A 14,662-nucleotide genomic window follows, 5' to 3' on the forward strand; every position below is an offset into this window, starting at 1 on the left:
AATTATGCAGAATGAACATTTGACTCATTCTTCTCCTGGGCTGTGAGAGCACAGTGGGAGCACAGGAGGGCACTACAAGGATGACAACAAAGGAAATAAAACAACTAGCCTACAGACCCGTTTAAACATGCAGAGCTAAACATCCCAAGCAGAACTCTTCTAACTGAGATGGACTGCTAAAGAGTCACGAGACCTGAATTAGACACGCAGTTCTATAAAATCATGAAACTCAACTCTGTTTCACTGGTAACCCTGGGAGTATTACTAATCACTAATGAGGGACCAGGTATGTAACTTACATGGACATCACTTATACAGGGATTCATAATACTGAAACCGTCCCACGTGGAAGCTCTGTAATGACAGACTACAGATACACTTACACACTTTATCAAGAGACCACATATCCTATCTGACAACTGCAGCGAGGCCTGTGTTTTTATGAACATGTGTTATGTGCCTGCTTGAAAAGTGTGTCTTGCAAAGCACTAATGACAAAAGCCTAAGGGCCATATTTACAAAGTCCTTCTGTTGCCCTTGCAAGGTGACACAAAGCTACTCAAGGGCCTAAGTGAGATCCCTGCCTTGCATTACTCTGCGTTGTAAAGGCATTCCATGGGTGGAGCATGGGCGTCCCCCTGTATCCACCCATAGATTTTGGTGCATTACCAGATTTACAAAACTTGTAAACCTGGTAATGCTTCAAAATTGTGCGCAATTCCCAACAGAGGTGAAAAGAGAAATACCTTAATTTGTCCTCGTTATTTCCTCTTTCTATGTGTGCTGTATTTTGCAACCAATTATAAGGAGGAAAACTCCTCAAAGGATTGTCTTTGTGCATGAAGGTGTCCTAAACCTAAGCATTTATCCTGCATAACTATGAATTGGTAAATTAGTACCGAAAGCACATTAATTGAATAGATCTTGGTTGTGACTGACATAGCGGTCAGCCATCATTCCCAATCAAGGTATTGACCCCTGCAGCCTGATCTTTCAAATTTATCTCAATGAGTCCTCAAGTAGAACTTAAAAAGCATCTTAGCGCCTTTTCATGCAACAACATGTATTGAACAGTTTACACAACTGTTACAATACCACATCTCCATGGATCTAAACCAATAGATCACATGAACTTCAATTTAGTCAACACATTGACTAAGTTTCCTCTATTGCAGTAGAATTTGAAATGTGTTATCTTTCCTGTGTTTTGCAAAACAAAAGAATCAAGGTTAGTTTTTCTTTACATACATGAGAAAACAGTAACTTGTAATTTTGCTTGGAGACACCAGAAAACATAACAAATGCTTTGAGAACAAATGTCATGGAAAGGACCCAGATACCATATTGTGTGACGAATAATATGATGGGCAACCTATACTGATAAAATAAGTCATTTTTCTTGGTACAATATTGCCATGTTAATGCTAATGTACAAGTAACAATACTTGAATGTATCATGTTAATTGAAGTATGATTACACCTGTATTGTAATGTATTCAATGTTTGTTGTACTGGTTAAGGTCACATTAGTATCACAGAATTACTGGAAAGCTAGAATCTTAGCCATTGTAAATAACTAAAAGCCAGGAGTCACTCATCCATCTTGTCTTAGCATTCCTTGAATTAATTTAGAACAACCAATTCTAATTTAATTACTCCAGTCACTTTGCATTTTTCTTGTTACCATGGTATCCACTGCTGATCCCCCTATGCCTCCTTCCAGCACATTAACTCAGTGCCCAACGTTGCATTTGAAAAAAACTAAAAATATATCTACCACTCAATCCTCTATATCAACATTAAAGTTGAAACAGTCCACTTTTCTGGTTAAAATCCCTCTATCTATGTGGATCGGTTGTGTTTTTTTCAGTGCATTGAAAATACTTTGGTGAAGAGGTGGTCACAATCTTAGTGTCAATAAATATATACTTACTTGGTAAGTCAGTTTCACCAGGTGTTCTATCACCAGGTCTCAGTGGACCTCCTGTCTGAACTGAAAGAAAAAAGAAAGTACAAAAGTAATGGAGTCTGCATATACCACCATGAGAAACAAAAACGTGTTCATACACATATAGGCATTTAATTGTTCACAGGTCACACTATCTTGACCTTCGAAGGCTAAAGAAGTGGAAAACAGATACTGCCACACCCCTTAAATTACTGGGCTATCTTGCTAACTTGAAAATGTGCAGTAAAAATACTCATTTTGACTTTTAAACATTATAGAAAACTGCATTAAATATGAGACTTCAACTTAAAAACGCTTTTGCCTTTAAGTGTTTTGTTAAACTTTTTCTATTTCAGCTAATTAATATCACATAAAAACTTGCAGCAAAATGGAAACAGCTCTGACAAAATGGAAGATGCGCAAAATGATTTATCTTCTATCTGTTCCTACTCATATCATACCCACCCACCCAATGATTAAGTAATAACTTAAACCTTGTCTCGTTTTTTTTTTTACCTAGGGGAGGTATTCTATTGCAATTGTACGATATTGTTCTTGCCAGTTGTGTAGAGAATATGTTGCAAAAGAACATAGTTGGATTTGCATTTAATCACGAGCAGAAAGTGTGAGAAAGAAGTCTTGGACATCCAAGTCACAGAAAAGAGCTAACTTGGAAATTAGAGCTGAAGTCAAGATCCCTGAAATGAGACCCATTTCATCAAAGTGGAACACGGATATTGTAAGGGCCATATTATCAAGAATGGCGATAACATAATCGACGCTTTAGCGGCAGGAAACTGCCGCTAAAGTGGAGATAAGGGACTTGATAATATGCCTTTGTGAATTCCAATAGAAGCCCAGGTTTGATGTCCTTCACACCAGAACCTGGGCTTCTATTGGAATTCTCAAGGGCATATTATCAAGTCCCTTATCGCCGCGTTAGCGGCAGTTTCCTGCCGCTAAAACAGCGATAATGTTATTGCTGTTCTTGATAATATGGCCCTACGCGTTTATTGGGGAATGGAACTAGTCATGATACAAGTAAGGCAAGAAAGTAGTCATAGAAGTAAATGTGCAGAACAATGGGATTAACCTCGCCCTCTGCTGATAGGTGATAGGGTAGGTTTTGGGAGGGCTTCTAGAATGACATTTGCATAATCTAATCAACCATGACCTAGTGATGAAATACATTGATTTGATCTGATTAATTGCAAATGTAGGAAAGTGTTTCAATTAAGTTTAGCTGTGTCTACTGCCTGGCGTAAAACCTAAGAAATTAGAGGATAAAGGCAAAACTGGAATTCTGTTCTTAATTTTTATTGCCTTGAGTAGAAGATTGATGCTTGGGTTTTGTTCCGCTGCATTTAAAAAGGCATGCCCATATAATATCATATTTTATTTTAAAATTCAACTCACCCTTTATAATTCAATACTATATAGGCAGACATTCAAACAGATCACCCCATGCACTTCTGTTTTTTTTAAGTGGTAAAAAAGCGCTCATCTTTTTAGTGTTGATGTGTGAACTAGCTATAGACTATAGAACTCCGCGGTAAGGCTGGTTACAGGCTCCAAGCGAAATGAGCACATATCCCCAGTCCTGAAATCTCTCAAATGGTTGCCGTATGATGCACGTATTCAGTTAAAGATTACTGTTCTGACGCACAAATCTCTTCACTTAAATACTCCCAGGTACCTTGCGCAAAAACTTCAGCTATCTTGTGGGGCAAGAAACTCAAGGAGTGCCAATACTTTCCTCTTGAAACCACCCATTCTTAGGAAAAAGAGAACCTGTCACAGAGCATTCTCAGGCGCCGCCCTAAAGATATGGAACTCTCTTCCTCCAGAAGTATGTAGAATCTCTTCAACAACGGCGTTCAAAGTGGAAGCCAAAAGATTCTTTAGGAACAAATTCTTAAACTAATTGGGCTTGGCCGACCTGCTCAAAGTCATTGCTCTTACCTCCTTTGTATCATCTTGTTCTAATTCTCCTCTTTTCCTATACAAAGACCCCTTCAGGGCCCGTTTTTACTTGTTTACTGTATTATCCTCCTTGGACATTGCTCTCACTTCCACTGTACCTTCTTTTGTTTCTAGTCCTCTTTTCCTCTTACAATGGCCCCATCTGGGCTCACTTTTATTTGCCTAATGTATTACCTTCTATGGTGCAACTATCCCTGAATAAGTGATCATTCCTGTTTGTGTGTCATGACTACGTGTTAGCGATTTTGCATGTATGTCCTCCTCCCATCCTAATGTAAAGCGCTTTGATATCCCTTGGGATCTTGTTCGCGCTATATAAAACTTTATAAATAAATAAATAAATCAGGCTTTAAGAAAGCATGGCTAATCACCTGCAAGGGTTTCCAGGCGCTAGAATCTCACAGAAGATTTAGATATGTGTTAGTAAACATGAAGACATTATACAACTCTGGGGCACTAATAAAGACAGCTGTGTGCACTGCAAAACTCATACTGTCCTTGCTCATAATCTTTCTTTGAGCATTTTATGGAAAATTGGATCACTTTCATGACCATCCAATCCACCCCAACTCAATAAGATACTTTGTATGAGTCCTAGGATTTGTTAACTAATGCAGCACTACTCACACATGAGAGAATAATCCAGCACATAGGGCCCTTCATACATCCAATTCCAATAAAAGTTGGAGTTATATAGATATGCATATATCTAGGTCTTGCCCCACCAAATGGGAATTTGATGACAAGACAATACCTATTAAAATAAATTGGACAGAGGTGTGTCTGTTTAAGGAAATATCTTACTGGGGTGGGTCATTTGGTTTGGGAAATACCCCTGTATAGGGTACACATAGAGGGGGGGGTGATGGAACAAGGCGCTTCTACAAATATACACAAATATTTTTCTATTGGATTAATTGTAATGTGGTGCATCAAACAATGGGGAAAACACCCAATTTCCCAAATTAAGAAACAGATACACAAGTTGCGCTGATGCACACACTCAATATCCAAAATAGTAAAGAAATTATTAAAAATGAACACAAAATTCAACAGGGCTCCTGCTGTTTTAGTGTTCTTAGAACAGATGAGGAGAAATCTTCTATTTAAGCGTGAAGTTGCATCTGAGTTGGAACGTATACATGAATACCGGAAGGTATTTGACCAAAAATTGAAATTGAAGCCCTGAGGAAGTCGCACAGTTGATTACCATAGCGACGAAACGCGTTGGGAATGGAAGACACTGAAATAAAAGAAGACTAAAACAGCAGGAGCCCCGTTGAATTTTGTGTTCATTTTAATTATTTCTCTACTATTTTGGATATTGAGTGTGTGCATCAGCGCAACTTGTGTACCCCTGTATAGGGAATCATTACCAATTTAGAGCAAGAAGGAGCTAATTTGGGTGTTATATTCATAGATAATCCCCTGCCCTACTGAAACACCATGCACATTTATGAAAGGGTAAAAACATGACAATAGTTCTAATTGCACAATATATGCCTTTTCCAGTGAACTTCATTAAAGATTCCTTGTTTGGTGCACTGTGCAACGCATAGGGTTGGCCTGCAATTTCTCTCTGATATTATCCACTCTCTTTGTTCCTGCGCACTGCATGATTTCTGGCTCCCTTGCACTTCTCTCTGCATCTAGCTTTAGGAAATCACTGTCTAGGGCAGATCACTCAGAGTTCCAGGCCCATCTCTTTGAAATGAGCTCCCATTAAATAACTGACTGCTTGAGCACCAAATCACATTTTACAAGCATAATTTGAGTTGTGGGTGTAGGTCTGTGCCTGTTAATCAAATGCAGCAAAAGGTATAATAATTTCCAAAACTCATGTTCTTTTGTGCTGGGCTGGCAGGATGTGCCGTTTTTAATTATTCGTTCCAACAGTAAAATCACATGAAAAACAGCCGACACGTGTTTCACCCGATTGCCAATTCCTGTTCCTGGGACCGCAGAGACCAAGTCGCTACAACAAATTCAGTTATAGGACCGTAAAGCAGACACCCTGCCGTGAAAAACCCCTCGGCCAATTGGCCATTTGGCGAAACACGTATCGGCTGTTTTTTCATGTGAATTCACTGTTGGAACGAATAATTAAAAACGGCACATCCTGCCAAGCTCCACCCACAACTCCATTTATCCTCTTTCCAATGGCTCTTGGGTGCAGCCATTCGTGAGGCGCGTGCCATCTTCAACATTGGGTCTTGACCACTGTAGCAGGAATCCTAGATTCATCCACTCATCTCAGCAAACCATATTTTACAAGTAGTTCAAAACCTGGCCTTTGCCTGTATATAAACCTATTTCAAATCTGTCTTCTCTGTGCTAGATCTGTTTTTCTGATATGTGTGTTTGCTGATTGAAGGGAGTTTTTGATCAGTTCTAGCACCATGATGCTATTGGCAATAATATGCTTTATGATTAAATAAATGTCAATTTAACATAATCATTGGTGCTTCCCGAGGTAAATGTAAAAGTCACTCTACTGAGCATGGCATCTCTTTCTTTCCCAGTAACACAAAATATTAAAAACTATGATAATTCAAAAACCATACTAGTCTGAGTGTTTCTACATACACAGATATCTCTGCAACTTTAATGTATCCAAACAAGTTAATTATAAATTATATTACACAGCCACCCAAGGTTTTCTATGCACACTTACTTGTAAGTTGGCCATAGACAGGTAAACTTTCTTCTACATCATCAAATGAAATTATCGTCACAACGTATTCTACATCTGGTGTGAGCTCTGTTAATACAGTTTGGGTAGCTGTGTATGGGAGATTTAATTCTTTAGTGGGCCCATCTGTCACGAAATACAAAAAGAAACACATGAAATCAGGTAATGCACACCGATCTTAAAAATATGATAAGATACATGAACATGCAAATAAATCTTTGAATTGTCTGATATCACTGTGAGGTGCCAGGACTAAGAAAGCTGCGCTTGAGAAAAAACTTTCCGTCTAAACACAGGGTTCTGTTTTGTGTCTTCCTCAGGCCCTACCTTGGCCTTGATGTGCTATCATCTTTACGAGGCTGAATTATTACTTTTCTATGGAACACTTTATGCTAGATACAAAGTTAGGAAAGATGGACCAGAACACACATTTTTTGCTCATTCCCCCCTTTTTTTTTTTAAACATCTGTTTCGTGGTTGCAGATCTGAAGTCAGGTAAGATCCCAAATTCGTGGAAAATGCACTTTTTATAGCATGTCTCAGGCAAAGGGCATCGAAATCCTGACCGATCCTTTAAGTACCCGAGACTGAAAACACATGGTCCCTGTCAGAAGTCAAGGAATAGCAGCATCTCGACCAGTAAATTAGAGATGTGTCAAACACATGTTAAGTGGTGAAAACTGTTTCAGCACCAAAACATCCTAAAATCAGTTCCTATGGTTGTAGACCTATTTCTGGGATTGTGGATTTCACCGAAATCAGCTTCAAAAGCTACAAAAGGCTGAGAGTATTCCTGTTGATCAATATACCTTAATAACATCAGGAATGTGACCTCTGGTGAGGAGGAGGAACATATGCACATTCCATTGAGCTACCAACAAGATATCTAAGGAACGCACCCAGGGTCAGCTCTCTGGTTAAAGTAGGGTGCATTTTCAACCACTCAGTATCTTTTCAAAATATTTGATGTATTTGGCATGAAAACTGTGATTTGCATGCCGGAGTGTGATTGTTTTGCTAACAAGCCACTTAAATAGTTTAATTTCTGCTTAAATAGCAATTGTATAGAACCTGTAAAGGTGTGAAAAGTGATCATAAATTCAAATAAATACTCTGGGCATACTCTGTGCAAACATTGCGCCCAGCTTGTAATCTGGAGCATCATTATGAGGAGATCACACCGTACATATTGAAATTGCTCTGCCACATAATGACTCATAAACATACCTGTTGTCGGAACTATGGTGATTCTGTAGCCCTCTATGGGTTCAGACGGTCGCTCCCATGACATTCGAACACTGTTTTCATTTATGATTTCAAATTTAAGATCTGAGGGCGGATCAACTAAAAAAAAGAATTTTATAAAAAGATTGTGTTTATATAGTATCAGAAACTATTACTGAAAAATAAAATGATAAAGGTAAACAGAGCTTACTAATCGTGTCTTTGCATAAATTTGTTTCCAACAAGCATGCTGACATGTATGTTGGAACAGGTATGAAACAAAAGCTCGACAATATCACAACACATCATGTTACAGAGGACAAAACAGAACATTGGCTTCTTGAGTTGCCGAGTCATTCGAAAATGGCCAGCAGAAACAAGCAAGATAGAACACAAATCCGAACATGGGTGGGTGCACAGCGAGTTCGCAGAAAATGACCCACTGGGCGAAGAGTTGACATGACAATGGAAGGGATTTGTGAGCATGCTGGGTGCAATCCGTACAAGACATGCTAGATCGAACCTGCTCACATTAATACTTTATAGGACAAAACACAAAGACAACACTCCTACTCACAAGACATCACCAAATGTATACACTGTAGTCCATTACAGGAACGTGTTTGCATACATTATGAACTGCTGAACCCAGCAACTTCTTCATGCTGACAAAGTTGTTAGGCATGATACTTTGAGAAACAATGGCTAGCCAAGCACAAGTTGGATTGTTAAATGAGACTAATGATCTGATAGACGTGATTAAAAAACATAATTTTGCTTTGTTTTGACTTCTGTCGTTTAATTGAGGTATAATCGGGTTTTATTTAATATTGTATGTGTTTCTATTCTTTGCATACATATGATTTTAAGCACTTCAATGCACGTGCATGTTATTAATGTAGGTATTAAATACACATTGCAAATATTTACAAAACAACTGGCAGTTTTGTGCAATGTGCAATTACTGTGCAAAAAATTATATTTTGCCAAATGAACTATTTGTTATGTACAGTATATATAGCCGTCAGTATATATTTGAGCCAAAAACAAACAATGCCAATAAAAGATATTATTATTATACAGAAAGTGAGCCTTTACATTCTTTTATGGGAAAGCAATGCATGTAACCACACACAGACATATGGATACATAAGTGTGCATGTGCTTAGAGAAGCATACATTTGAGATACTGCAAGGTATTGACACCAATATTAATGGTGTAATTTTAAGCAAGCGATATTAGAGCCTTCTTGATTCTTGGTAGTATCTTTTGCTAATTTTCAATCTGTTCGCACCTTTAAAACGTCCAAAATAGTATTTCAGCAGGAAAGTAACATTTTTGCAGCATGCGTTCATATACCCCATACAGGAAACAGCATTTTACTTTCAAAATGCTTGTATGTGGTTTCACAAAACAGAGGTTAATAATGGAAAAGACAATATCAGAGCATAATGACAAACATTTATTTTGATACCTTCAGCAAACAAAGAGAGAACACCTGTGGTCTGAACAAATAACTGAAACAAAACCAGGAAGACGTGTAGGGGTTGTTGACATGGGTAACTTGAAAGGCCATGAGAACATATGCTTGCATGAAAGGAATTTTGCAGCATCATGCATGTTGATATGAGATGGGTAGTTCTGAGAGTTTTACAGTGGGTTTAGGTCTCCATGTACACGGTTCGTTAAAGACAGACATTTCATAAATATTTTATAATGACATTCCTTTGTATACCATCATGCCAAACATGCAAATTTTTACATCTACTAACTCGCTCAAAGTGGGTGGTAAATGCAAATATTTAGACCCTAACAAAAGAGGTTAGGAAAGTAATTGCAAACAGACATTCCTTGCAGAACTAGAACTGGTATCACAAGCAAGACACCAGATGAACACTTGTTGGTGCTTTAAGACATGCAGTGTGAAGGTGTATGTTTGTGTCGTCACTCTGCGGGTGTGTGCACACAAGTTTGTGTGTGGGTTGCTGTACATTTGAAAGGTACATGCATTAACTAATGGGAGTGTATGTATGTTTGTATGTGCATTCTTGTGTGTGAGTCAGCTAAAAGGTAGTAAGTAAATTCATATTCACGTTTAATGGCTGATCTGTTTGTTATATTTACATTGTTAGCGAGAGCTGAGATGGAAATTTAGTATAAACCATGCACAAATGATATTAGTATAGTTAAAATACTTATGTAATCAATGTACATATATATGCATTTCAATGCATATATATATAAAGAATATCATTATAAAATATTGTGCCAATTGCTCAGGACAAATTTAATGCAAAGGCAAACACCACTGGCCTGAGCATGCTTCATAAAAGAAATGAGTACATGGAAAGTATCAACACCAACCTTTTAGGTATAGTGGCCTGATGCAGCAGAGACCTTAGGCTGTACCTGCTGTAGTGAAAGAGCAGCAAAGCCCAACTTGTTGGTTTCCACGTGGTCGGATTCCAGAAAAACAGAAAAACTGACTGTGGGGAAAAAGTCTTTCACATTTTAAAGTATTTTTGTAATTATTTTAATGAACAATCAAGTTCGGCTTGTTACAATTAAATAGGGTACATGCTCATTGGTTTCACGCAGTCCTCTTTCTGAAACATGGTAAGCGCAATAAGTTGATCATGATTGTGTCAAATAAGGAGAATCGATTTTGCAGTGAAAATGGCACCAAAACATGTAAAATGCCTATTTGAAGGCACCTTTTCTGAAATTACCCATTGCAATAAACTCACATGTGAAATGTGCCTCTTGGGCAAAACAAATGAGTTGGTATAGCTAATGTACGAAAGTTTAAGCTTATCTGGAGAACAAGTGAAATTTGAATATGTGTAGTGTATAGCACATATATGTACTATCCACATTAAATGGTCAAGAAAATATCTTACAATTTTGAAAAGCATAACAAATGCATTTAGGAAAAAGGTGTGACCACTCATTGCAATGTTTAAGATAGCATCTCGTTGGTCAACTCATTCTTTATATAAGGCCCTTTAACTTGGTATTTTGAAACACCAATTAATTTATCTTTCTGTTAAAGTTTTTACTACTCAATGTGCTTGTGTAGTCAAGCAACAAAGTTATTTACTACACAGTATTTTTGTAACCCAAAGATTATTATCAAAACTAATCTACTTCAATTATTATATTCTATGCCAACTTATGATTCCTCTATTCTTTCCCCATACAATATCTATCCCAACGTTAATACTCACATATTGGGGATAGGTGGAATATTCTACCAGAATATATTTTCCTAAATGTTATGCTACCATAATATTGTAGGCAAAGTATTGAGCACCAAAATATTGACACGGTAAGAATAGATAGGTTAATATAAGTTTATTTTACACAACTCCATAATTGTATACTTTGCCAAAATATATATCTTCAAGATATGTAGATGTGAAGTTATGAACAGTAAATAAAAGATACTCTATAGTGGACCTAATATTAAATGTGTGAATTCTGAAAATAACAATGGTAAGTGTTGTGTGAACACTCATAAATATCAGACATTTAAACCTGTAAACATTAATGTTCTGAGGCAAACAGAATCTTAACCTACAGCATCATCTATGTTGCCTCTTTCTCCATGTCTGTTTAGCATGTTATCCCATTTTGAGCAGGGCGTGAAATGATTAGACTTGCATGTATTGCCAATCAAGGTACATGCAGTATGAATTTAAGTTAAAGTACATTTGGTTTCATAAGTGGTTTAGAACCATAATATTGTTGGCAGATTATTGTCCAACATACATATCATTTACAAATATTGTTTTGCCCAAATGGATTTATTAACAGAAAATCAACACCCAATAGAATGATAGATTTCCCAACGATATATAAGATCGATACTTATGTCAGACTTGTTAAGGGTAATCTTACTACAATGTTTCAGTTTTGCATATGCCTATGCTGTATTTGTCACCATTTATCTGTATTATGCCATAGACTTGACTATTATTCAACAACAATGTCCAATAAATAGGTTTAATAATATTGTGTGACTTAGATATAGGAACGTAAGACCTGATTAATAAAAGTGAACTAACACTTTTATGTAAGTTTACAATTGTTTGCTATTCATAAAGGTATCTTACTAGTAGTATATTTACAACTGCGGAGTCTCCGCACATAAAGAGATAGGACGATCCTATCTTTTTATGTGCGAAGACTCCGCAGTCATAAGATACTGCTAGGAAAATGGCTTTGTGAATAGCAAACTATTGGAAACGCATACAAAAGTGTAAGTTTACTTTTGTGAATCTGGCCTTTAGTTGCACTTCCACTTTCCTTCAAAAGATGACAACCTTAAGAAAAAATGTTCCTACATTAATTTAAAAAAGGTAGTACATTCAAAATGTCTGAATGTACTGATGCTTTTCTCATGGTCAGTTTAAAGTCAATATGTCCCAGATAAAATGCTAGCAGATATCTAAAAATAGTTGTAACACTTATTGAAGGCTTGTTAAGTCCAAAAACAGCAGCATAGAATAACCATAGTAAGCAGCATACTTTTATAAACCCTACTTTTCAGACACTGATACTCAGTAAATGCCATTGTATAAGGTAAGATGGATATTAAATATTTGATCACTTTGATCTAACAAAAGGTGATGCCTCAGGATGCCACTTTGCAGGTCAGAACATTGACCGCAATGCAGATTCTATGTCGGTTATAGGAAATGATTCCCTTCTTTGTTTACCTTGTGTACTGCCTAGTATAGGGATGCTAGTGGTTGCTCTCTATATTGACTCTCTGGAAAGTTTTCTTCAGTAAGACCAGAGGCATTGCCGTCTGTAGAATACCCCATATTAGCAAAGCCAGCCCTAAAAGTGCTGACACATATTTAAAAAAAGATTATCTTGAGGAAGCTTTGTTAGGGTACATGTACTGGGCTCTACTTTTTTTTTTACTATTTATAAAACTACCCAATAATGTAAGAAAGATGTAGCTGCCTACTTGGAATAGTATTCTGAAAATAACATTCTTTGAGGCTAGCAACAACAGCCGAGAAAATATTTGGTCGGTGTACTTGAATTCCATTTTCAGACAAAGGGTTTCATTTAGCGTTTGAAAGGAACTGGAATTCCTTGAGTTTTTAGAAGATACTTTAACTACAGAGTAGAATCTGCTGAACTTCCTCCACCACAGGAATATTCCTGTAGAGGAAATTCAACCAATTGGTTTTAGCTGCGTTCTTGTTGCAAGTTATGTGAATAGAATTAGATGTTTACCATGCCTGATAATACCATTATCTCATGGTGAGGTATTTAACACACTGAATTCCATATCATTTGCCATTTGCCTAATAAATTTAGACATGTTTGACCGGCCACAATCTATCAGGAACAAAACTGTGAGGGTGTGATATGATCACATAACACACAATGCCAACACCTGTGCAAACTCCTGTTCACAGACGGGGCTGGAATTTATCCCTGAACCTGTTATGGCGACCTCAATATTTAATGTTTCCCTTCAAAGTGAAACCAAAAGCAAAAGTCTTCTTCCTGTCAATTTACAGCCACTCTATCTAATCCTATCTTCACGGTGTTGGATTTAGTTATTACTGACTCATTTCAACGTTTTGTGCTTTAGGTAAAAGTGGCTATTTGTGTGTTTGGAAGCTCAAATTGATAAGCTACATTGAACCCATGAAGGGATTTCCTACGTCTGTGATTTTGAAGCAGATTGTTCTTGTCAGAGCATATCATGTTTAAGTACTTCCCAATCAAAGAAGTGGACTGCCATCTAGACCAAAATGTAACAGAGTTGTCATTCATATTTATTAGTGAAAAAATGTGCTGCTCGGTATTTGTAGCACCCATTATACACACATATGCCACCAGGTGCGAAGGGCCACTCATAATTATTGAAAATGAGAGGTGAAAGAGCTGAACCTTGCTATTTCATGGTCGATTTAATAGAGGACAGCACTATCATCTAGGATCTCCCTGGGAAACACGAGTGCACCAGTGGCTTGCTTTGTCATAGATTCCTGCATCTTATAATGTTTTCAGCAGGACACATTGGTTCACAGAGTTGAACCTTGAGGCCAACTATACCGAGCTGATGGGGCCATATTGTCAGCAACTGCCTAAAGATCATAGGTGCCTTTTTCTTTAGCTCAACTGAACAGGGTCGTTGAGATAATGGTCTAAAGTTTCCAATGGCATTCTTATCCAGTATAGACTGCGTCAAAAGTGGATATAGCAGGGCACAATTTGAATGATGCAATGGTAATCACAATAGTTGGTTAACCGGGACCCACTTAGCATTCCTCTGTCTTTGTTTTGGTAGGGAATGTTCTCCCTGGACTCATCATGGTTTTGAAGTCAAAAAGTCACTTAGGATTGAGTCTCAGTCCTGCAACTCATCTAATGTGGCCAAAGGTATTGTCAGTTCAGTTGCCTCTTCTATTATTGAATGATCTAATGCAAGATTGTTGATCAGGATTGCCTAGATTTTGGGTGGAACCAGCCTCATCCCTGTATGCCACCACCCCTCTGAATATACTTCTTCAGGTATAATCACAAGCATAAGCATTTACTTGTGCATCTTCAATTGCATAAGTCCAAAGTTGAAGAATGTTGACCTTCCCATACAACCCCATGCATTTGAAGTGTTACTTCACCTTTCCAGCCCTCAACATGAAATTACTCTTCCCCTGGGCAGATTAAATCTTTTACAGAGTATGAAACTATCTGCAAAGGCTTTGTGAAAAGCCACGAGTGTCTCCATCCTGTAACATCCACTACTTGTACCTGTGCACATGCTTACTCACACTAAAACTTC

At 37.5% G+C, this 14,662-nt stretch overlaps 1 protein-coding gene across 2 annotated transcripts in view; it reads right to left on the bottom strand.

The window, feature by feature from the left end:
* COL12A1 (collagen type XII alpha 1 chain) overlaps positions 1–14,662 on the bottom strand; it is a 344,609-nt gene that overhangs the window by 317,813 nt on the left and 12,134 nt on the right. For both annotated transcript variants that reach the window (XM_085610958.1, XM_085610959.1), the window contains exons 3-5: positions 7,851–7,967; positions 6,606–6,749; positions 1,934–1,993 (exon numbers count right to left, since the gene is read on the bottom strand). In XM_085610958.1, coding sequence (XP_085467084.1) covers positions 1,934–1,993; positions 6,606–6,749; positions 7,851–7,967 — 321 coding nt within the window. The remainder of the gene's footprint in view (positions 1–1,933; positions 1,994–6,605; positions 6,750–7,850; positions 7,968–14,662) is intronic.

The sequence above is a fragment of the Triturus cristatus genome, chromosome 6 (genome assembly GCF_964204655.1).
Source record: "Triturus cristatus chromosome 6, aTriCri1.1, whole genome shotgun sequence".
NCBI lineage: Eukaryota > Metazoa > Chordata > Amphibia > Caudata > Salamandridae > Triturus > Triturus cristatus.